Consider the following 25,249-nt stretch of genomic DNA (forward strand, 5'->3'; position numbering starts at 1 on the left):
AGAGCACACACCCGCAGTGGGATGGGGTCAGAGCTGATCAGGAGCCTTGCCGATGAAAGATTGACATGCCAACCAGGAAAGCATCTACCTGAAAACACATGGTAAGAGACAATCGTCCCAGGCCGGCAAGGGACAGCCATTATTATCCCAACAGCACATCGCTTCAACTTCCGATGGCGGGAGAAGACGCTTTTCACAGAGATGCGAGACCTCGACTATCCCAGTGGGAGAAGGAAATCCCCACCTGGGGGCCTGTGAGCGCCCATTATGTCGGAATGGCGGTTTTGTGTGGAAAGAGAAGGCGGTCAAGGAGCCATAGGATGGCCCTGACAGGAGCCAGTGAACGCAGGGGCTTTGGAGGGGCTTAGCGAGATGTCTCTAGGAGGAAGCTAAGCTGATGGGGAAAACGGAGCTCAGAGCAGTCAGAGATTACCAATGTCTGCTCTGGCAGTGTTAGGTAAGACATGAATTAATCAAAAGTACCTAGGAGAGCAGGGGAAACAAAAAGTTGTACAAGAAGGTAAATGAAATTATGAAACTCTACAAGGCTCGGCTGTGATTAATATTTATAGAGTTATCATAATGAAAATACTGAATATTAATATCACCCGCAATTATTATTTCATCCTAATAGGGGATGGTGAGGGCAGGAGAGGGGGTGTGCCGGGGGGAGGGGGGAGGGTAAGCACAGGAAAAGAGCTACAGGAGCTGAGGTGAGGCACAGTGCCCCCTGGCATGCGGGCGCGTCGAGGGTCACTATAGCTGTGGCAGGGTGTGCATACATAGGGGACTGTGGGGTGCACTGTATATATCAGGAAAGGAGATGTGTGCGAGAGAGCCTAGGACACGTGTATGGGGATATGTGTGAATACAGTATGCATGCTACGATGTGTGGTATGTTGGTAGAATGTATGTGTATGCAAGTGAATCCAACGTCTATGTGTTAGGGGCTTAAGGGTGCTTGTTCGTGTGTGTGTGTGGGGGGGGTGGTGTCTGTGTGTTCATGCGCATGCGTGGATACAGGTATGTATGAGCAGGTCAGAATGGGAGGGGTTACAGAGCAGCATGCAGGGGAAGGTCCTTGTCGCACAACCCGGAACACCAGTGTTCAAGAAATTGTATAAGCAAGCTGAGACATGTAGAGATAAGTCAAATAGGCAAGCAACTATGAGGTGAGCCACCGGTGGTCCCGACCTGGAGAAGGGCAAGCTGAGCCGGCCATTCCCCCGCTAAGGTTTATATCATTTTTCACCATCCACATGTCTGTTTGACCTAACACTTCACAATTAACACTCCATGCAGGTAATCGGCTACAGGAGGTAAGGGGTAATGGCTGGAAAGCTCAGGTGTGGTCATGTTATCATAGAAAGGGCAGGACAAAAAACAAACAAACAAACAAAACTAAGTTCCAAGAGGTGGGACCGCTAGAACATCCAGGGACATCTTGGAGCATGGGTGGCCATACCAGAAGGCTAAAGCTTTAAGGAGTCAGGGGCAGGGCCCACGACCGAGTGGCATCCTGAGGACCAGAGGACCAAGAACCATGGACATGCATCGACAGCTGTCAGGAGAAGCATCCTCCTCCTCCTCTCTCCTAGAGAGAAACAACCTGGGATTGAAGGAATAGACCTCACAGAGGGCGTGGGGAGCACATCCCTTTCACTGACTTGTAGGAAGACTAGTAGTAATAAGGTCCCATTAGGAATGAGGGTTACATGGCAGAAAGGGAGAAAGAAAAGGTTTCTATAGATGGGAAGTAGGAAGGCCAGAAGCACTGTGCAGGGTCACAATCTATAAGTGGTGGCAAGCCCAGAAGCTGGAGCAGAGGGGCAGTGAGTCCCTTCCAAATACAACTAAGGGCCCTGTAAACCAGTGTTAGCTTTGATGTGCCCTGGGGTTCAGTTCTGAAGTCCCCCCCCCACCCCCGGCTTTGGGGCCACAAATCACTCCTAGTACTCAGGCAAGGCTCACAAGTAGCATCTACCAGGGCAGTGTGCGGTAGTCACAGAACCCAGAGTGTATGCTGGAGGGATATGGGGGTTGGGTTGGGAGCCCTGCCATGGGCCTGCTTCCAGAGAAAGATGGTGGTGAGTTAGTTCCCTGTAGCTGAACCACACGCCTAGTGAGGAGATTCTTTAAAAAGGCACCAGTCCAAATTCCTTCCATCCAAGAGGCGCCAGGGACAGACAGACGGACGGACGGAGCAGCCACACCGGTCTCACCTGGGTCAGTGGAGGGGCACCTGCGGATGGTGAAGATCTGGCCCAGGTCCTCGTCCTCCTCCGGGAGGCCCTTCTGCAGCCGCTGCAGCTTGCGCAGGCTCTCGCTGCGCTGGTGCTTCATGGAGCGCACGTGCTGGATGAGGTTGAGCTTGGCCTTGGTGGAGTAGTTGCACAGGACACAGTGGTAGTAGCAGCTGTCGCCCTCCACACCACTCTCATGCTGCTGCAGGTGCTGCAGGGACAGAGGACAGGGACAGCACCTTGGTCAGGTATTCAAGGCATATCGCGGCACCAGCCACTACGGGACTGTATGGGCCACAGGGAGGCATGTGACAACTAGGGAACATGGGACATCATGGCTATTGATGGGGCTCCAGATATAGGGAATTTTCATTTTCCCCATTGTCTGTTTCTCTGGAAGCACTTATAGGGTAAACTAGCATACTGGTATACGTATGTGTATGTGAATATGCATTTACAGATATGTATGAATATGTATATATACATACATACACATATGAATACATACATGCATGTGTATATATATGTGTGTGTATTTATATATACACACATATATACATATATATCTATACAAATCCATACATATCCATACCTATATGTATGTATAGATATATATATATATGTGTGTGTGTATGTATGTATGCATGCATGCATGCATGCATGCATGTACCTGTCCCTTCCACATGGCCCATCCCAGGTAGCTTTTTCCATAGTGCCTGTTAACAGTACTCATTAACAGGGCCTTCCCAGCATTACACAAATAGAAAACTGTGGCCTGAGGCCAAACCCAACCCACTGTCTGTTTTCATCAATGAAGTTTTATTAGAACACGGCCAGGTCCGCTGACAGACATACAATTTCCAGACCTTTTTGAAAGCATCAGAGTTGAACAACGGTGACACAGATGTATGGACCCACAAAAGACTAAAAAATTATCATCTGACCTTCACAGAACATGCCTCCCCAACTCCAATCCCTGCTTTGGTGACAGCTCATTGTCTACCTGCCCGTAAAGTACCCTGGGTTGGTCACGCATAATCAGAGTACACATCTGGCCATTTCCGTAATAAAAACAGCTCAATGTTTTTTTTTTCAGTATTTAAACTGGCAGAGCCGATGATGTGGCTCAATTGGTAGGTCTAACGTGTATGAAGCCATGAGTTTAGGGAGTGGTGGTACATAGCTATAATCCTAGCACTCAGGATAGCGGGGTCAGAAGTTCAAGGCCATCCTTGGCTACACATCCTTGACTACACAGTGAGTTTGGGGCAAAATAGGCTATATAAGACTATCTAGAGGTTAAAAAAAAAGGTTTCAAAATTAAAATTAGTCTAGCTGGGCATGATGGTGCATATATATATATATATATATATATATATATATATATATATGAATGACTGAGAAGCTGGAGAAACAGGAAGATCAGAAGTTCAAGGCCAGCCTGGTCTACACAGTGAGCTCAGGCCTCAAGTCTAAAACAAAGCCACAAGTGCAGTATGGAAAGGTCATGTGGCTCACGGCCGGTCAGTATCCCTGGTCCAATTATGTTTCTATTTTGTTTGGCAGATACAACACCGATTCCAGAGCATGAACAGCCGAGAGCCAAAAGGAAGCAGAGCAGGGTGGGTGAAAGCACGCGCAAAGAACAGCAGGTGTCACACACAGAACCGACAGACGGACCGACAGGCCGACCGTCCACAGAAGCCAGCCTGCTGCATCAGTAAGACTGAAAGGCACCCGAGAGAACAATTCACCATGTTCTCGGCCCTCCTGGGAGGAAATGGGGGACCCCGGGTGGCTAGTCACAGGGGACTGATTTGTTCCTAGTATAGAAAGGACATGTCTTCCTTCAGACTATTTTATCAGGAAGAGGGAGTCCACCCATTCAGTGTACATCAAACAGGCAAACGGTCCACAAACCTTAAGTGGCTGGCCTCAAGTTACCCCAACACCATACAGCCGGCATCACAGGAGATGACGGAAAGGCCTTGTGTGCTTCCTGTGACTGACAGAACATCCCCCTTACTGCTCCATCCCCCCCCCCCTTCAAATCTGGGGGCCTGGACAAGCAAAAGCCTCGGGGTGGCCTTGTGGCAAAAGTCTCCTTCCTGATCCCAAGGGGCCTGTGCACCATCTGATGACACTGCCCTGGGGCTCCCGTGCTCACAGGCTCACATCTTATGTCCACCAGGAGAGTGAGGAAAACCCGAAAAGTTCGCACATGCGCAGATGGAGAAATAGGAGTGTACCAACAAGGTAATGCAGCAAGTTGACTAGAGAGGGTGGAGGCCTTCCATCGGGAGGATTAGCTAAAGCTTTGTAAAAAATAAATAAAAATTAAAATATGCTAAAAACCGTGCTGGCCTGTAGGTGCAAATGCAGCGGGCATCACAGGCACCGAATGTTCACTTCTCAAAAATGGAAAATTCAACTCTTGTCAAATGCACCATTTGGAGTCGGGGTCGGGGGGTGGGGGTGGAGGTGGGGCATGAGAGCCCCTGCTTCTCCAGAGCAACTCCATAGCCAGGAGGCAGAAGAACCTGCAAGAGCTTCATGGGAATGCAGCTAACCATAAGAACCTTCTGGAGAGAAACTGCTATGTGGGGTTTTTTCCCTTTGTTTATCTTCAGTGTCTCTCCTCTGAGACTAGACTCAGCAGGAGACTGAGAAAGGGTTCCAAACAAGACAATGTTTTTGGGGGGGAAGCCACATGTCAAAGAGGAGGAGGGTCTGGAGCAGCCATTATCCGAAGCTTCTGGAAAACCTAAACTTCCCAGTGGTATCTTCCTGGGAATGAGGGTGTGACCTGGAGCTGGGAGCAGGGAACTTGGAAACTGCGATCCTGGGTCACAGAGTCTAACAAAATAACACTTGTTAAAGTCTCAGTTAAAACTGAGTGACTAAAAGCTAACGGAAACAGCAGCGGCATCAAAACAAAACAAAGAAAAACAAAAAAAAACCCACCCAGGGTCCAGAGTGCCGCATTCTGTCATGAGGTGTTGCAGCCTTCACTGGCTGGTCAGATTCACAAAGCCTTCCCTCCTAAGGCCCCCACGGTTCCCCAGGGGAGAGGCCTGCCTTGTAGTAATGCACTGAGTTGGAAACACAGCATCTCACCGAGGGGAGGGGAGGGGAGGGGAGGGGAGGGGAGGGCACTATCCCCGGCTGGCTGGGGCTTCTGAACCTCTGAGCCAGAAGAGGAGGCTGAGACCTAGTCGAACTCCAGGATCTGGGAAGTCAAACTGTCTTTCTGTCCTCAAATCCAGGGGCTTTCCCATATCCAGGCCTCCTATGTCCTCAACTGAAGTAAACATCATGCTGGGAGCTCTTGCTTTAAAAATTAAAAAAAAAAAAAAATGGTAAGAAGATATTTCTGAACCATTCTGTGCTCGAGCTCATGTTGGTAAGTGACAACCCACAAAACTGCCCTCAGTTTTTGCTTTTGTCTCTCATTGGAGGACCATTTTGGAAAAGGAAATGGCCACCCATCACAAATCATGTAGGAAAGAATAAAAGGAAACTGGGAGACCTGAGCCAGAGACCCATCTACTGATAGTAACCGGGCAAAAACACACACACACACACACAAACAAACAAATGTATGCATACAAATACACACACATGCGGACGCACGCATGTGCACAAATCTCCCCACCTCCCATTCAGACTTCCAAACGTCCATTTTCCTTTCACAACCTGGGCCTGCTGTTGCTTCCCTACATGAGGCAAGCCCGTACTTACTCCCGTTACTTGTTTTGTCCAACCTGGAGTCAAGAAGGACCCAGGACCTGCAGCAGACTGATTTCTGCCTGAGTCCCACACACCATCCGATAACTCCCCAGCCGTGGGTGTGTCCACCCCTCCGGCCAGCTGTCCAGATTCTCTCTTTCTCACTAGGGGCACTGCCTCTTCCCAGAGTCCCACCCTGGGAACCTGCCTGGATGCAAGGCAGCAGGGGCGGGTGGGGCCCGAGACAGAAGAGGACTCCACGGGGCAAGCCAGGCAGCCAAGGACATGCCTTCCCTGCAGAAGAGCAGAGATGTTTTCATTTGGAGAAGGATGGAGAATAATTTGTTCCTGACCCAGCTAATTAGAATACCCTCAATTGGGATCACAATGTATTTAATTAAATTCACTGTAATATATGAAGAAACCACCAAGGCACAAATCCCACTGGTGCACTCAATAACAGAGCTACCTCCTTTCAGGCTTCTTGCTTTCCTCACCAAGCAGGAAATTTTCTCCCACGCAAATCCTGAATTCCCCAACGGACATTCTGTCTCTCTCCTGGAGTTCTCCCATTGGGACAGGAGGGGACCCGAGCTTTGTTTAATCCTTCCCCCTCCAAACCCTTCTTTTTCGGGTCACATGGATGGTGTGAACAGAACTGAGCAAGAGCTTCAGCTGCGGGGAGTGTGCACTGTTACCATCCCCTGGGACTCACGGGAGGATGGCGGGTGGTGGTGGAGCCCGTGTGTTGGGATTTGTTTGGGTTTGAGTCTAAGTATCTACAACCCCTGAGACTTAGAAACAACCTCAGCAATGGAGAAATCACGAGGTAACAGCAACAACAGTCAATGGGCACCCATTCAGAGCATATGCCAGAGGTCAGCGGACAAGATCCTTTCAATTCTAATAATGCCACTGTTTGATGATTGACACCCAAACTCTGAAATCCACATGCCTCTGTAGAAAATGGCACAGACAGCAAAGGACTACTATGGTAAAGGTGACCAACAGGAAAATCCAAAGTCACCCAGCTAAACGGTGAACGGTGAAGCCCAGGTCTCATCTCTACCTTCTGGGGTCCTGCAGCCTTGAATGCCAGGAAAGCTTTCCTTGATATTCTCCGAGTCCCACTTGTTAGAGAGTTATCTATGGGAGCCCGGAGATGTAGCTCAGCAGCAGAATACTCTCCTAACAAGAGACCAGGGCTCTGTTTCCATCCCCAGTGCTGCAAAGAATAAGCAGGTGAATGTGGGAATGGGTGGGTGGACAGACAGATTGTAAGCTGCATGAATGAACGGGTGGGTGAGTGGGTGGGATTGCCAGTAAAATGCATGAATGAATGGGTGAATGGGCGAATGGGTGGATGAATGGATGGATGATGGGTGGGAGAGTGGGCAGATAAATGGTAAACCGCATAAAAGAAAGGTGCTTAGAAGCACCACAAAGGCAGGGTGTCTTACAACAGAAGACTCTTCTAGGAGCTGGGAAGCAAGTGCCCAGAGTGACTCATACTTGGAAGCAGAAAAGGTCTATCTATCTATGACATCTCTAAATGACCACTGGGAAGCCACGGAAGACCAGGTGGGCGTCACGGTGAGCCACCGGAAATGGGACTAGGACACGCCGGCTGGTTGGCATCCCAGAGCTGAACAAATAGGAAGTGCTTCTTCATGTGACTCCATCTGATAATAATGCCTGGCTCGCTCTGCTCTAAAATGCTCAAACCGGCCACAGGGAGCACAGTGTTCCTCACATGGGAACACCCCAGGTCCTGCACCTGTCTCCATGGCTTGACTCGGAGCCCTCCCCACACGGAGAGACGCCTCCATGGCTTGACAATGAGCCCAGCATGCAGTGTGCCTACAAAACTCAAAGTAGTATTTAAAGAAGGAAGGGAGGACTGGAGACCAGGTTGCTCTGGGAGTCTGCCCATTAATATGTTGTACCAGCTCACCCGGGCCGAATGTAGAAAGCCAAAGAGGGCTCGTTAGAAAATAATTCATCGTGGAAAAGAAATATATGCTCCTGTTACTTCTTTCCCAGGAAAACTAACCAACTTCTGTCAGAGTACATTGATTTCTATAAATCTGGAGAGCCCCCAGCTACGTCCTCCCACTCAGCAAAAGGAAACTTCCAACATCTTGTTCTTCATGCATGGGATGTAAAATATTGATCAGGTTTGGTCACAGCTGCCCCTTTAAAGTAAGAATGGACATAGTGCGCGCGCGCGCACACACACACACACACACACACAATTCACAATGGACGGGTCCTTGGGGAGTAACACCTGTTATTATCAGCACACCCCGAAGCACCCTCTCACCACACTTCAGAGCGCATACCATGTAACTCTATTTTGAGGGTAAGAAAAAAAAATGGTGAAGCTCTCTGATGAGGAGGCGGCTTCCAGGCATCCATATCCCAGCAAACCAACTAAGCCATGGGACCCCACTCTTGCTTACTGAAGAACAAACCTCATGGTGGGATGTCCCTACCGGCACTAGTCACCTGCTGGGGTCTGAAGGGCACCTCAGTAAAGGCAGGTGAGAGGGGGGGCTCTTACGGAAGAGCCTCCAGGAAGGACAGGGCACTAATGGCAACATACCAAGGACTTCTGGTACTTAGGTGAAGTGGGGGTACGGTATTGAAATCGCCCCCAGACAATCAGGTGGGAAAATCAATTGGGAACATATACAGGAGCCCAACTTAGCCTGAAAACGCTCCAGCTCTGAAAGGGGAAGCTGTGAGGCACAGAACGGCAGACTCCAGTCCCAGAAGGAATCCAACGCTAAGAGAGGTCACGTGACTGTCCTCAGAGTTCAGCAGACAGGGAGGACCAGAACCTGGGGCAAAGAATTCCAAGGCCTACTGTTGGGCTCGGCCCCAGTTTGAAGGGCCTTTCTGGAACAAGAGGCTCCCCAGGCCCAGGCACTCACCTTGAGGTGCTCAAGGTGAGCGCCTATAAAAAGAGCCCTTTCGGATGTGATGCATCCAGGAGTGAGGGCGGTTAATTTTTTTTTTTAATCAGTGATGTTGAGTTAGTCTCAGACTGAATGTCACATTTTCAGCATGACGCGTGAAAGGTCAACCTAAATATATACATATTTCCTATTTAATCTTGGCTTTTCATCCACTGGTGCCCTCGTCCTTAGCGCATGCTAATTTAGCCCTATTTCACTGTAGGAGCCCCAAAGACACCGTAAGATATGATTTATAAGGAAAAAAAAAAACAGCAAAAGAAGTAAAAATGGTCCCTAGATCAATCGTTTGGGTGGCTCTGCCCTATTTTCTAGTTTCTAGGCCAGGCTGCTCACACCCCAGAACAAGCCACCAGAGTGCTTCTTCTGTTTCCAAACACCAGGATCCCAGCTGAAATCCCTGATGGCCAAATCTTTCCCCTATGGTGAACATGACATGGTCCCTAAATCTCAGTATTTGTAAGCTTCTGCCAGACACTAAATCCTGCAACCCTCTGTAGACTGCCAGCCTGGGTGCAGAAATCTGCGGGTAGAAAAAACATACAAATATGAATGCTGGGGGCTTGTTGGTACCTTAACATAAAGTCCACTCATCGTTCCCTGTGAGGAAAAATCTAAAAAGATGGGTCCTAACAAGGTTAACACTAGACTGACCATCCTGTAGAAAATGCCCATGGCCTGCCCTAGGCCCTGGAACTGACAACCTTCACCAGGACAAAATTCTGACACTTGTGGCCTCCTCAGTTCACTGCAACGGCCACCTTCCTGGGCAATGACCCCCCAGCCTCAAAGATATAAGTCATGCAAAGTAAGAGTCCCCATGCTGTTCTGCTCCTCATCAATCTACTGTTGATGGTTCTGGCTCCGGGATACACAGTGGCTGAACACTGGTCCAGCAGGAGACCCTCACTGTGAGCCAGGGAGGCCTCCGTGTCCTCGGTAACCGAACCTCCTCATCCCACAGCTGGGGGAACTCGATAGTATGATGCATATAAAACGTTTATTAACGATACCTGATACACAGTTAGCTTTCTTAATAATTAAAGCTGTGTTCTTCTTCAGACTCGTTAATCTTTGGGGTTAAGGAGGGAACTACTTAGCACTTCCCTCATTATAGCCAATGCCCACGCCTTCCAGGATCCTAAAGAGGAAGCCAAAGTCAACTGTGAAGAAACTGTAACACGGAGAGTTTACGCTGTGGCCGGGAGAGCCTGAACACACGCCGCTTCCTCCCAGTGAAGAGATGCTCCGAATTTACAGGAAGTGCTTTACCCAGAATGCCCTGCTGCTGGCAAAGGTAGCCCGGGGGCCCTTGCCACATGCTCACCCATCCCTTTATCTATTGGGATGCTGATATGGTGAAAAACAAGGGACCTGGTTCTTAGTCAGGTCTGTGGCTATCCCAGGTGAGGACAGAGAGGGCGTGGCACACTTCCCTCACTCCTAACTACCCTCTGAGGGGGGTTGCTTATTTGTATCCCCAACGCCATGAAAATCCACATGGCAGAGGCAGGGAGAATGGCTGCCTGGCAGTCCAAACAGGCGCTATGGCGCCAACTGTTAAGCGGAGCCACTCGCACTAGCCATGCCTCCGCGGAGGCCATTGATCAAGCCAGGTGGGAAACTGCAAGTGAAAAAAATCCTGTGGAAAATGTGAAGGGCTGTCTGAACATTTGGCACGGCTGGGATCATCACGCTGCGAGCCCTGATCCTGCCTCATCACACCTGACAGGTGGGCACCACACTGGAGGCCTGGATGTCTGTGATGCAACTAATGTTCTAGCTCAGTGGCTCTCCAACGTGGGTGGTATGGATCAGGAGCACCCTGTGTGTGGTGGTGGGGGGTGGGGGGACAGATGTGGTGGTTGAATGACCAGGGACCCTTCCAGGGAGTTCAAAATTCAGCCAGAATCTACAATCAGATGCTAGTGTTGAGGCTATGACTCCAACAGCAGTCACCAGAGGAAAAAAAAAAAGAGACCTAGGTTAGAAAACACAGAAGACAGCCCACAGTAAGAAGGGAAACTTCCAGGGCCTCAAATCTCTGTACTCTGCCGTGTTTCCTAAAGGGGATTTTGGATTCTCGAAAAGCATGTCAGATATATCATGCAAGACCTGTACACAAGAATTTACCTCCCTGATGAAAAAGTCCCTGGGAAGCAGCTATCCTCTACTGGCCTGCTTCTGATACTCCCTCCTGAAAGAGTCACAACTGGCTCTCTTCATCTTCCTCTTGCCTTTCACACCTGTAGTCTAAAGTTTCCTGGGGCTGTGGAAGGGACCAAGACGGGTGACAGCTAAGTGGAGGGTGTGGCCGGTTTCCTCCTCTGCCCCGCCTTCCTGCTTGGGGTACCCGCCCAGCTGCTCTTTGGAACCAAGACCAAATAGGAAAAAAAGAAGGGCCTTTGAGATTCCTCCCATGCTCTTCAGCTTCCTGGCTGCTGCTGCCCTGCTGCTGAGAACATGAATTCGGTACTCAACACTTGGTACCTCCTCCCAGGCTCCCAGAACTTGCTGCTGGGTCCAGTGACCACCTTCATGATGAGAGAAGCCAGCGGCAACCAGCATGCAGAGACCAGGGATATGGAACCTCCGTAGGGCTAACTTACTCATAAAGCAGTCTTATGGTTTTTTTTTTTTTTTCCTCTTTAATCTAATTTCTCCCTGGAAAGGGGAAAATGGGAACAGGACAGAGAGGAACTTGACTGAGACAGATTTGGTAGGGCTCCTCCTGTCCACTGTTAAGAACCCATCCTTTCTCCTCCGTGTCCAATGCTTTTGCTGAAGGTCAAAGGGAACAGGAAGGGGGACAGGGAGCAACAAGGTAAAAGAAACTTGTTTGTAGGAAACAGATTTGAGTGTCTGCCAAGAGATGGAGACACGGGCCATCTGCAGACTAGATGGCCACGAGGCAAGACGGACCGTTCTCATGAACCGTGACACGGTTAGTTTCTCCGTTCTGCTTTCAGGCGCCCCCCACCCCCGGTAAATAACCCAGACAAACACCCTGCGCCCCAAGCTCTCCCCACCCCACCCCAGTCTCATTAAAAGCCGATAGTGCTGGCCTCGAGATGGAGAGCTCAGCATGGATTTTACTGAACGTTAAATCAACCAGCGAGCGCAGCCAGCAAACTCTGTGGCACTTTAACTTTAAATAATGCAATAATTATTGAATTTCCTTTTTATAACTGAAGTGCTGGAATGTAAACAATGGGGCTGTAATTGCAGGAAGGGGGGATCAATAGAGGCAATCGTTTTCAGCCATGTTAATTGTAAATACAATTGCTCCAAGATGTCAGCCGTGTTCTTCTTGCTTCCAGAATCATCCTAACGGATGACAGAGTCCAACTTTCCCATTACAGCTGTTCGTTCCTTTAAGAGGTTCTCAATCAGGTCTGATCAACCTGTCAAGATAATGCATGGAGTAAGTAAGACTCTTCCAAACACAGGCTCCCAATCAATAGCCAGGACTGGCTTAATGAGGTGGGGCTAAAGCCCAGAGGGAGGGGACAGCCCCCAGCTTCTGCCTAGGTTTGGCAGCCCCGGCTTCCTAGCATGGTCCTGATAAACAGATCAGCCCTTAATGAGGACATTAGTTATGCATGCTTCAGCAAGCAGCGAGGCACCCATCCCTTGGGACAGACGGACAGAAAGCAAAATAGATTAACAGAAAACAATATGGTGCCAAATTAGGTCTAACTGAAGACTTTTCCCTCCTTCTCCTGCTTCTCTTAATTGTCCAGCAGAGCGGAGGACATCGATTATTCACTCCACTGGCCACAAGCTCAAAGATGGGTGCATCTCCTGGGCTGGGGGAGTCTCTGGGAGTCTGCTGGCTTCCCTTGACGGTAGTGTCCCTGAAGATTGGCACCCTTGCAACCTCAGCAGCATTTAAAAGTCACAAGGGGCCTCTCACGGAAGGGTCTCAGTACCGTCCAGTAGACTCAAAAGACGATGGTCACGCAGAGGGTCAACTGCTGTTCTTGAGGCTGAGATCCAGCTCTGGTCCTCACGATGGTTGTTCCTCACGGAAGCTGGTAGTGGTGAGAGATACTGCTCGGGACCCAGGACCACACAACGTGCATGGATGCTGGAGGAGCCTGAGTCCTCACAAAGATGACGAGGAAGGGACACTCGAGAGTCTGGAGAGGCATCCGCCCTTCCTTTATCCCTGGTCCAGTCTTTGAGGAGGAACCATGAAAGCGAGGTCCCACCAGGGACTCTGCAATCTCTTTGCCCAGGGATGCTTAGCTTACAGCAGACACCCCCCAAGATTATCTGCAGATGACCAGCGCCAACATTCCTGGGAGACTTTGGACTTGGAGATTCTCAGGCTCTGTCCAGGTCAACAGGAGCTCTGAAGGTGAAACCTGAAAACACAGGTTTCAGCAAACCCTCCAGGAGACTCAGGCATGGTTGCTGGTGACCGTGGCGGGAAAGGTAAGGCTGGCTTGCAGTACAGAGGACCTTTCATGTGTTTGAGTGGTGGCCAATTGATTCTCCATTAGAAACAGTTCGGTGCCCAAGATCTATCTAAAAGGGTACATATGTGCATTGAAATTGGGCTCAGCGTAGAAACTACGCAAGTACAGCCCACAACCTGCCTGCTATGGAATGCAAACTCTCTGGGAAAAATAAGACCAAAAGAATATCCACTATTCTAAATCAAAGTATCCACTTATCAAATGAAGATCATGGAATTGGTCATACTATCGAACTCCAAATAGTAAGAGGCTCATCATCTGGTTGAAAATTATAATAATACATTAGGTGTTTGGAAGGGAGTCTGGGTACACAGATGTTCAAAACAACAAAATCGAAAAACTGTAGTCCTCTAGAATGGCCAAGCCTGCGTACTTTACAGAGGCCGGGATCTCCAGCCTCCCCTTTGGGATTTGCATTATTCCAGAAGCAGCTTTGGTGTCCTGCTCATCACACTGGGCAACCAATATGGCCGGCTCCCCTGTCACCCAGTGAACAGCCTCTCTCAAGCTGGGCCTGCCTAGGTCCTATCTTTGGTGTTCTTCCTTCAGTACAGCTTCAGATCCATGGGAGGTCCTTAAACCTCGGTGGCCGATGGTCTGAGTGAATGAGGAAAACCCTTTCCCGCTCCATCAGACGCTCGGTCTCTGGTGTGCTGGTCGAGCCCTATCTAACAGAGTCTGAGATTTCAGCCCTGCATGTTGCTTAAAAGCGGACCCAAGGCAGTTCCCACTCCACTCTCCAATCTCCTCTTTCTGGCTCTGACTTTTCCTGCTTCGATGTCTCCTGCCAGGTACTTCCTTCGCATGCTACAATGCCACAGGAATCAAAAGGCAGGGTGATTCGGATGCTGTCTTCCAGGCTCTTCCTCTACAGGCTAAGCAACTTTTGTCTCAGTCTCTGGATCCCAGGGCTGAGGGAAATCTCTGTCAGGACTTGCCATGCACCAGCCTTTGAACCTCTGGGCTGGCTATACCACCCCTGCTGAGCTAGAAGGTTGGGGACTGGAGAAAGCAAATATTTGCTAATATTTACTACTTGTTAATGACAGGTGATAATGACTTTAAATGGCTGTACCTAGTGACCTCATTTTCTTGGTATACAGATCACAAAACAGCATCCCCTCATTTCTTTCCGGATAGACAGAATGTCCCAGCTCGAGGACATCTGAGTGGTCACAGATGTCCCAGCCTTCCATCTCTTCTAGAGACACTAGCTGTGTTCTTCCAACTGCCTTACTTTCTGAGACAGAAGCTGTTCACCTTGTTCTGCTGTTGATAGGGAAACTAGGTGGGAGACTTGGAAACACACGGTGGGGCACAGAAGTCAGCAAGTGAGGGTGGCCTCCATGGATGCCACAGCAACTCAGGCTGTTGGGAGCCCTAAACAGATGTGGGCAGAGCCCGCCAAACATTACAGAAAAAGATACTTCCATCCATCCATCAGTGACAACCATGAAAGGGTTAATAAAGTCAACAGACACCATGAAGCTGCTGCTCAGAGACCTGATGAATGGTAGAGCGCACAGAGAACAACACCTCAGCTCCCCAGGTCTCATGAGTGAAGACAACCAGAACCTTTCTCCTCCACAGAGGTGTCAGCTCTAGGCGACACCAGCTGCTCCTGCTTGGCTGTCCTCCTATCTGTCTGTGGCTGAGGACTTGTCTGGCCCTCCAAGCCTCTCAACTCCCTTGAAGAACGGCTGGATGACTTGTCCTCCTCCATTTCCGAATTCTAGAACCTCTGAGGGGTAAGAGGAACTCCAGAGTCCATCGCTGTTGAATGTTATCTTTCCCCTCTCAGCTATGTCCCCAGCCTTCCGCCTGTCCAGCTCCACCCAAAGCAGTCCCCTCCTGGGAGATGCCCCAGCAACCTGGGCCTAAGCCTCTACCACAGGATTCTGCTCTCGAGTTCTCAGTGGAAGGATACCAAGGACAAATTTGCCAGCAAAACAGTTTGTAAACTTATTTTTAATGTAATTCTATATTATATGTGTATGTGAGTGTATACCATGCATGCCCATGGAGACCAGAAGATGGTATAAATCTCCTGAAACTGGAGGTACTTGTAAATTACATGATGTGGGGTGCTAGGAACTGAACCAGTGACCTCTGGAAGAGCACCAAGTCCTGCTTAACCACTGAGCCATCTCTCCAGCCCTAGGAAACTTATTTTTAAATGGCAACACAACACACAGGAAGGCTTTGCAGCGTCTAGTCCAACACTAATCCAGACATCCTCTCCTCAGAGACAGGCACTGGGTCTTTTAACAGGCCAACAAGTAAGGCTAGGCCTGCGAAAGGCCAGGGAGGCTGCTGAGGCAGGGGGCAGAGGCATCCTTTTGGGGAGAGCCCACAAACCCTGCTACAAAGTATCCAGGGCAGTTCCCATCACTGAAATGCAAATTCACTGGAGCAAAAGGGTAGTAAAGTTTGTGGAAGAGAAAAAGATGAAAAGGGAGATGGGGCCAGAAAGAGGGTGGATGAGACTCGACCCTCAAGAAAGCTTCTGGAAGCTGCAACACACATCAGCCATGCAGACGTTCCTACCAGAAAGGGACAGGGGACCTGTGACCTCAAATCTGGCTATGCTTCCTATCCTGGACTATGTCTGTAAGGTGCTGCCAATCAAGAACTTCCACGTTTCTAAGGTCTCTCCGATTAGTAGCATTTTACAGGTTTAAGCCTTGAAAACCTCAAATGTTAGAATCGAGGGCCCTGGAGGGTAAAATAACCGAATGCCAGGGGAACCAATCTCCAGGCCCAGCTTTTGGTCGCAGTCATAGTTTGGGTTTGTTTTGGGATAGAGTTTTAGTAACACAAGTTGGCCTCAAAACTCATGGCAATCCTCCTGCCTCAGCCTTCCAAGTACTAGGATCATAGGATCGCTATTGCTTACTGATTGATTGATTGATTGATTGATTGATTGATTGGAGTGGTCATTCTCCTAGCTTTAACGCCCACTCCGCTCGTTCCTTGACATCTCTCTTTCCCGTTTCCTCATACTTCTGACCACTCATGAAAACAAGAGAGAATACTCTCTTGTCCACCGCAGACTACTTTCGTTATTCTGTCTACGGCGGTATGCGCTGGCTTTTGCCTCTTCCTCCTGCACAAGCTTTTGTTCCCAGCACCGCTACCAACCACGGGACGCAGCACATTTCTGCCTACAGCAAAAGCTTCCCCTCTGGATTCTCAGTCTGGAAGGCTCCACACACCTCTCAGTGCTCACTCTCGCTCAGGATCCTTGATGTCCGCTTTGTGTATGTGGACCATTCCCCGAGGACACTGGGAGGCCTCTGAAGGCAGGGACTATACACCCGCCTACACACAGAACCCAGATCTGCCCACGGTGAGAACAGGGAAGAACATGGCGGCCTCTGGCACCCAGTGGCGTCTTCCACTATAGAGGGAGGAATAGCAACACCACATGCCACAAGGCTAGATGGAGGGAACCAGTCACTGGGAGAAGACCTCATAAATGCTAAAGCAAACTGAAAACCCATGGTCAGCAGGCAGTGGTGACCAGTTTGAACAGGAGGCTCGAAATGCCTGCCTACCCTCACTGTCTAATTTCACAGGGGCGGGTCCCGAGTCCATGCGGACGATAAGTTTATTACTCAACCGCCCATTCACCTACCTTAATAGTGAAATCATGAGGTTTCCAGGGAAGAACCCGTTAGGAGGACTGGCTTGCCTCCGGACGTTGAGTCCTGCAGGTGCCGGCTGCATGCCTCCAAGCCAATGTGACTCAGGAGATGACACAAAAATGCCAGTGGGCTCTGTTATTACGTGACCTCCATTGACTCACCCTTCCAGCCCATTTCAGCAGTACTTAGGCCCTACCTCACGGCATCGTCTCGATGATGGAGTTCGGCTAGTAATGACCTGAGAGCACTTTGTCTTTGGAGAGAGCTCTATTACTTAACATTTAGAATAATACCCACGGTTTCAGGTTGAGAAAGCACTCTGATTTTAGCAAAACCAAAGGCTGCAGGCACTCACTAATGAGCAGGGGGGTGCGGGGCGGGTGGGGGAGGCAGGGGCGGCCTTACCACAGCAACACTGAAAACTACTCAGTCTCTCTGGAACAAAATGGCCAGCCGTGCTATCGGCATGGGGCTGAGGGAGGGTTAGTTACCATAAACCTGGCTCACAGTACTCAACGTCTAATAAGCAAATTCTCCAGATCACAGGGATGAACCAGTGCCAGCCAAGCTGACAACAAATGCATTTTAAAAAACCCTGTGAGTAGCATAATGTCTAATCCACAGTTTCCCCAGAATTCATTAAAACAAGCCTCTAAAAGAGACTCATTTCATATCATTCCGACCTGATATCAGAAAATTCTAAATGCCTAGAGGACAAACACTCAGGCTGGGGCTATATCATATCTCTGTCACAGTCCCCAAGTTCTGCCACTGCAATAGAGCAGTGGTGGACTGGAATGAGAAGGCCATTATGTGTACCAATAAAACTTTATGAATAAAAGACAAGTGGCTAGCTAGCTTTTCCTCCTCTGTTGATAATATACTGATGCTGATCTGAAACAGAAAACTTTACCCAGTCAAGTGAAAACCCACAAGCCTGGTTTCAAAGAAGACAGGAGGCCCTATCTCTGTCTGTCTCTGACACACACACACACAAACACGAGCACTCTCGAACAAGTTACTTCCAGCTTTCAAAACTTAATAAGGGCCAGGCTTGGAAACGTTCCATAAAAATAAGGTGGTTGAAACCAAAGGCAAGCGCCTAGTCAAGATGATTCAGCTCTGAACTACTAAAGGACTTTAGAATAATTAAATGTCATCTCTTGTTTTTCAGTGTAAGAGCTTCCGTGTAAATGTGCCTGGATCATGTGCCCCTCAAGTTTTGCATAACCTTCTATAATCCAAGTGGGAAAAGGGTGAAGACTGGACATTTATTCTGAGCAACAGCAGAAAACAGACTCCATATTTGCCAGACCTATGATCCAATAACAGACAGCAAATGCTGATGCTCTCCAAGACCTGAGAACAGAGTGGGTTTTTATATAGACAAGGGTGCACAGGTGGAAGGTGACACCTGGGTGACTGTCATGTCTGTGTCTCTCTTATAACCCAAGCCCGTGCCTCCTAAGCACCTTCTAAGAGCGGAAGGCTGGGGAAGATCTTGAAAGCCAGGAATGAGTGGTCTGAACGTCTAGACTTGGAAAACTAATCACATCACACATTTCAATGATACCAAAACACAAGTCACCGGCCCTATAACCATTTCGAGGGGTTTGTTCGTCCCACACTGTGACTGATTCTTGGGGGGTAAGGGGATGGGAGAAGTCTGATGATAGCCTCATTCGGTCTGATGGATAGCGGTGAAGGCTGAAGGGATAGCTGGCAACAACGGTGACTCTGTGTCTCTGAGAGGTGCCGGGCGCTCCATGTTAAGGGTTCGTAATCACTAGAGAACATTTTAAAATCTGTCAACCTCCTATGCCATTGTGATTTTCCTGCCTCTAAAAGGACAGAAGAGCAGAGGGGAAGGAGAAAGTAACGGAGAAAAAAAAAGGCAGCAGAAAGACTGCACCCCATAAACCCCCATACTCATTCCTATCCCGACAAGAAGAGGCAGGCACTGCGCACCCCCTCGGTTGGTTACCCACGTCAAACCCCTGCAGGCCCTGTGGGCACTGAACGTGTAGCCCAGCATTGTTACATATGTGAAGACTGTGAGGCCGACACACGGAGGCCATGGAATGGCCCTGGTTCAGCATCTGCCACACCGCAGTGTTACACCGGGGTGATCCAGTACAAAATCACCCTGAAAACCGCCGTGTTTCTGCTTCACCTGCACGGTGCCAAAGAGAAAGGAGGCTTGAAAAGCTGTGCCCCGCTAGACTCTCCTGGCATGGGAGTCGCCGGCAAACGTGGCCGCCGAGTCGGAAGCCGACGTAATTCTGCCTCACAGAGTTAATATTTGTTAATTGGTAGGGGGAAAAATGGTAAAATTAATGAGGACATTAACATAGCTATTTAAAAAACAGCCCCGTGTTTCACCCATTGTGCCACGTGGAACTATCAGGAAGTAATTGAGGGAAAAGGACAGCGTCAATTCTCAATTATCTGCATGAATGAAGCGCTCGGTGACACGGATAATCCAAGTCATTTACATTTGGATTTAGAAAGTAACATCTTTTTCCTTCAGAAAACGTACCTTCCTAATTACAGTCTGCTGGATACCATGTTGCAATCAGTTTACTCTCTCTACCTGAGGAGAACCTCCCTGGAGAAGGCAGGCAAACTGCCTCAGACTCAACACAGAGGAGCCCAAGCAGAGAGGGGACCGCCAGCCTCAGGGGGCCAGTAGAGTCGCCACCTACCCACACGTGACTGCTTAGACTTCTTGTATGTTGAATCCCATTTATAGTCCTGATCCTCAGTCTTGGTGGTCACATTTCCAAGTGCCCAGCAGCTACAAGTGTCAAGGGGCTGACACGCTGGGTGCAGCAGGCAGGCTTCCGTACCACACAAGCTGCAGGGGCCACGCTCAAGCCTGGATCGTGGGTAATCTCTAGCTACCTGGATTGAACGGAAAAAAGCTGAGGGGAAGGGCGTGCAAAGAGGAAGACAAAGACGTTGCACTACGACTCTGACAGAAACAAAAGGGAAATTGTAACACTGGACGTTCTCAGCTAGCTTGATTTCAAGCCTGGTAATAGAGACGCTGTCTGGGGAATAACACGGAAAAAAATAAGCATTCCACTCTAAGTGAAATGGGCTTTTTAATTAACGACGCAGAAAATGAGCAGGAAAGGTAGAGGTTGAGAAGGCCTGACTTTAAGCAAACATATATGTACCCCGGGTGCCTGCCCCTCATGTGGCCACACAGCCAGGACACTGGCTACAGGAGAACTGAGGGGGAGATCTCCACCACCACCCCCCAAAGCCTCATTCTGGTAGCTGCCCACTCAGGTGCCACTGGGAGTCCTGTCAGGCCCGGTGTCACTTAACATCCTCATTAATTATCTTGAAAGAAGAGGGTTAGTAAACAGCGAGTTAATTAAATTCTCAGATGATGCTAATTTGGGAGGCTTTCTAAAGACTGGCAAGGGCAGAGGCAATATAAAGGGGACCTGGATGGGTTAGGAATATGAGTTTAGCAGAGCTAAACAAATGCCACTTTAGAGAAGTCTTAGGGAAGCGTCAAACGGGTCTAAAACGACACTCTGGCCAGAGGGCTGGGTGGGGGTGGGGTGGGGTAGAGATGGCGGCACTATCAATGAAACTTCTAAGGCGTGTAATCAGAATGGGGGTAAAGGGGCTTTTAAAAACATTTAATAAAATGCTGACGGGCCTGCCCTTGGAAGGGAGTCCAGGATGGTCACCAGCATTTAACAGCTTACTGTCCCTGGGATGTAGTCGTGGTGGCACCCACTTATACCTCCTGCCTTAAACCAGCATTCCCCGCACGGCTGTTTCTTTGATTTTAGCTTTGCAGGCTGCAACCCGTTTGATATTTACCGAAGCGTCACCAGATTGTTCCAGGTTCCCCTGTATACTCTGCACACAGCTTCCCCTAGCGGCAAAGCCATCCGTCTTAACACCCAGAATATCTGTCAGGTAAGACAGGGAGGCTGGTACCTGATGCTACCGAACCCGGCCTGCTTGGTTCCTCCACTTACACCTGTGATCTAAATCAGGACCCCACATGACCCTGGGCTGTCTCTATGTCCCTGAATTAGTGGCCAGGATACTTTTGAAGAGTGCTGGTCAGGAATTGAGGTAGCACCCCTGGTGGTGTGGGGGAGGGGAGGGGCGAGCGGGAAGGCTTTTGTCTTGCTTCTCTATGACACTGACACTATAGATCATTGGACAGAATTAACACTAAAGGCACACACCTTGCCCAGGACATCTGGGGCACTCAGTCTTCATAGTCAACTTGCTTGGATGAAGAGACAGCTAGGAAGTACGCATCTCCCTGTGCCTGTGGAGGCGATTAGATCCTGAGGGCTCTGACTTAACCAACAGCTTCATCCCTTGACAGAGTCATGATATGGTGGCACTTCCAGGAAGTAGTGATGTACAGAACAGTGTACTGTTCTGCCTCACACCGGTCCCAGAATCATGAGGCCAATGACCTCCCCTGACTCCTCAGAAACCATGAGCCAAGTGTGAATGTAACTGGACTCTCAAGTTTGTTTCTGCCAAGTATTTGGTCGTCGGGGTGAGGAAAGAAACCCACTGTGAGGAAGAATCTAATACCAGTCACCAAGAGTCACCTCAACCTTCATTGCTTGGCTGAAATGACATCCGTCTGATTTCTCCACTGGGAAGCGACACTCTTTTGAAGACCTTTCCTACACTTTTCGTTAAGAAACAAATCGCTATGTCCCTCCCAGGCTCCCAGGGAAGGGAGTGAATCACCACACTCTGGTTATCTTATTAGCAAACAAAAATATCTGGCAATAAAGGTTAGTTTCTCTTGGCACTTGTATATCTCTCAGAAAGGTCTACCTAAGAAAGCCAAAGTTTGTTGTCTCTGTTTTGAACACTTGGGTTCTCAAGTTCTCATGAGGGGTTCCCCAGGGTGCAGCAGCAGGAGTCTGGTAAGCACACATACACTGACTCATTCAGTCTATGTGGGAGCCTGGTGAATGTGCTGTCCCAGCATTAGATCCATCCACCCCCAATTGCAAGTGGGAAGGCATGGCACAAAAAGGTTAAGGCATCTGTCAGTGTTAACTCGGATACGAAAGGACAGAGGCAGGTTTAAACTAGAGTTCTCAACCTTCTTAATGCTAAGACCCTTTAATACAGTTCCTGGGGTTGTGGTGCCTCCCAAGCCAAAATAAAATTATTTTCGTTGCTACTTCATACAGTAATTTTGCTATTCTGGGGACTCATAATGTAAAAAAAAATCTGTTTTTTAGGCGACCTCTGTGGAAAAAAAGGGCTATTTGACCCCCCAAAGGGATTGAGAACCACTGGTTGAGAAATGATGCTCTAGAAACTACATTTGCTGTCTGGAGAGCTATTGTTGTCTTGCACCTCCATATACAACTTTAAAAGTTCTAGGAGGCTCACATCTGTCGTGCCAACATGTGGGAGGCTGAGGCAGGAGGCCTACAAATCCAAGGCCACTCTGGGCTGTGCAGTGAGCACCAGTCTAGCCTGGGCTCCAAAGTGAGGCTCTGGTGAGTTCCCACAGAGGCAGCCCTCTTATAGCTTCTGAGAGCTGGGCCAAGGAACCCTCCAGCCACCGGTGTGAAGGGTGCTCAAAGGCCACAGACCACAATGCTCACTCAAGTCATCTCAGCCTGTGCACCATAAGGGCAGATGGGCCTCTCCACCAATCACACAGAAGTTTGCCACTGTGAGGGGCACTGGAGCAGTGATAACCACGATATGCACAGGTCCGCAAAAGTGACAGCCAGCCAGAAAGAGGCTAGAACCTGGTGATGCCCCTGAGCTCTGTGGCGGGTTAATACCGGCTTGTTTAATCTCCACTGTTCAATGTTGGGTCATCTAAAAAGAGACAGAAAATAAGCCCCTCCTAGAAAAGAAAGGAAGCAGATGGGCTTGGACCTCCATGTTCTTCCGCATAGTCCATGACCCTTCCCACCCTTCTTTGCCATGAGAGGAGGTGACAAGAGAAGGCACCGAATTACATATGTCACCCGCACCCCCCCCACACACACACAGCACGTTGGACCCTCTTCGGAGGCTGAGCAGAGGAGATCTCTCGTAAACACCCAGTATCTTAGCTGTCAACACAGTAACTGAAAGTGTCCCAAATCAGCAACAGTTGGATTCTGCCCAAGACTATCCAATGACCTAGATGATAACAGGGAAACCTCCTCTTGAGGCAGAAGAACCTCAGATGGAATTCTAAAGGGTGCACAGACTGAACATCCCAGATCCAATATGTCCTAAAAAAAAAAAAAAAAGTGTTGAATGTTGACATGAGAGCACGACTGGGAAATGCCACACTGGACCTCACGTGATAAACTACGGTTGATACAGTGGTGCACTAAAAATGCCTTGTGGAGTTACGAAGATGTGTGTGTGCACGCAGGCATGAGTGCTTGTGTAACAAATCAGTTTCACACTTAGACTTGGGTCCCCCATCACAAGATATTTCAATATGTATATACAAACACTCAGAAAATTCCAAAATTGCCAATATATCTGGGGCCCAAGCATGTTGGGTATAGGATACTTCTCCGTGTTTCTAAGCTGTAGAAGAGGGCTACAAACGCCAGTGAGCTTGGGGTGCTTACTGACCACCACATACAGTTCTGAAGACTCAGCATCCTGGAGCTGTTAGAGATCGCCAAAGACTGATAGTGTAGTCTCCTTGCCCCCCCCCCCCCACCACACACACACACACACACACACACACACACTCAGTGCTTTCAATGTTTCACCTAACCCTAAAGAAAGCAGCATATGGTTTCAGAATTTTCAAAGTCACTAAAACTGGCAAATCATGGCCTGGACTACAAGGCAGAAATCCAGTCATCAGGCAGATGGTTTTCAGCACTGACGAGGGTGATCCCTGCATTTGCTGAGCGCAGAAAGAGGGACCGGCTATCTTTCCCCTGACTCTTTATCTCCCCTTATTCTACTCAAATTCAGGAACTACTTCCACTCAGCTAGAAGACCAAGGGACTATCAAACATGAACGGCTTTTGCTTTTGTCTCTCAGGATCTCCTTGTGAGCAATCTGGGAATGGGAGGGGCTGATCAGGGTGTCTAAAAGTGTCTCTGTACTCAGGAAGGTTGGTCCAAAAGCATGCTGGTCAGGAACCAAAGTCAACCTGCAGGGAAACCCTCGCAGGGAGACCCAGCTGTCTAATTCCATGTCCATTCCTAATAGCTCTCGACAGACACAGGAGGCGTTGCCCATCAACTCAACAGTCTATAAAAGTCACAGTGATAAATAATAAAATGCAAACAGGTGATAAGAAGTGGGTTTTGATGGCTTAAATAAAGATGGGGTCTTACTCTAGATTCCAGACTGACCTAAAACTATGTAGTCTAGGCTGGTCCCAGACTTAAAGCAATCCTCCTGACTCAGTCTTCCCAAGATCCAGCCGAGATTACAGGAGTGAGCCAAGGTGCCCCCCACCTTAGAAACACTGCTAAATGGTGAATGGTGAGAGTTCTTGGGTTTTGTCCCCCGCCAATGTCCACCTCCTGTGTTTAGGCCCCAGTCAAAAGTAAACTAATGAAGGTAAGAACAGACCTAAGGGGAAATTTAGGACATGATATGTGAGCCTTGCTGGATGCTCTGGGATGGACAGGTGGACTATCTGGCAACCTGTGGCAAACAACTAAGGGTAAAAACCAAATAGAGATCCTTGCCTCACAGCACACACTTAAACATCAGATGGATTCAAGTACGAAAACACAGAAAGGGGAAGAGAACAAAAAGGACTATGCTGACACGTGACCTTGGCATGGGAGACACATCTCCATATTTCACCACAGGGAAGAAAGCAAAAAAGGCAAAGATTCCACCACAGAATAACATGAGACGAGGCAGGTCAGGTAAGAGTAAGAGACCATGAGGAACTGGGGCCTACAACACAGAGGGAGTCCTCCCCAGCACAGAGAGGGTGTTCCCCAGCCAGAGTGAGTTCTCCTCAACCAGAGAGAGTCCTCCTCAAACAGAGAGAGTCCTCCTCAAACAGAGAGAGTCCTCCTCACCCAGAGAGCATCCTCTTTAAGTTTCCTACAGCACTAAAAAGTTGCAAAAGTCCCATCTGAATTTCAAATGGAGGAGCAGATAAATAAACTACAGAACATCCACACAGTGGCATTACTCCTCAGCTATTGAA

General features: G+C 49.0%; 1 protein-coding gene across 1 annotated transcript in view; it reads right to left on the reverse strand.

The window, feature by feature from the left end:
• Zfhx3 (zinc finger homeobox 3) overlaps window positions 1-25,249 on the reverse strand; it is a 244,358-nt gene that overhangs the window by 96,755 nt on the left and 122,354 nt on the right. The window contains 1 exon segment of the mRNA XM_052166279.1: window positions 2,223-2,454. Within this exon segment, the coding sequence (XP_052022239.1) occupies window positions 2,223-2,454 (232 nt within the window).

Source organism: Apodemus sylvaticus, chromosome 21, assembly GCF_947179515.1.
Source record: "Apodemus sylvaticus chromosome 21, mApoSyl1.1, whole genome shotgun sequence".
Taxonomy (NCBI): domain Eukaryota; kingdom Metazoa; phylum Chordata; class Mammalia; order Rodentia; family Muridae; genus Apodemus; species Apodemus sylvaticus.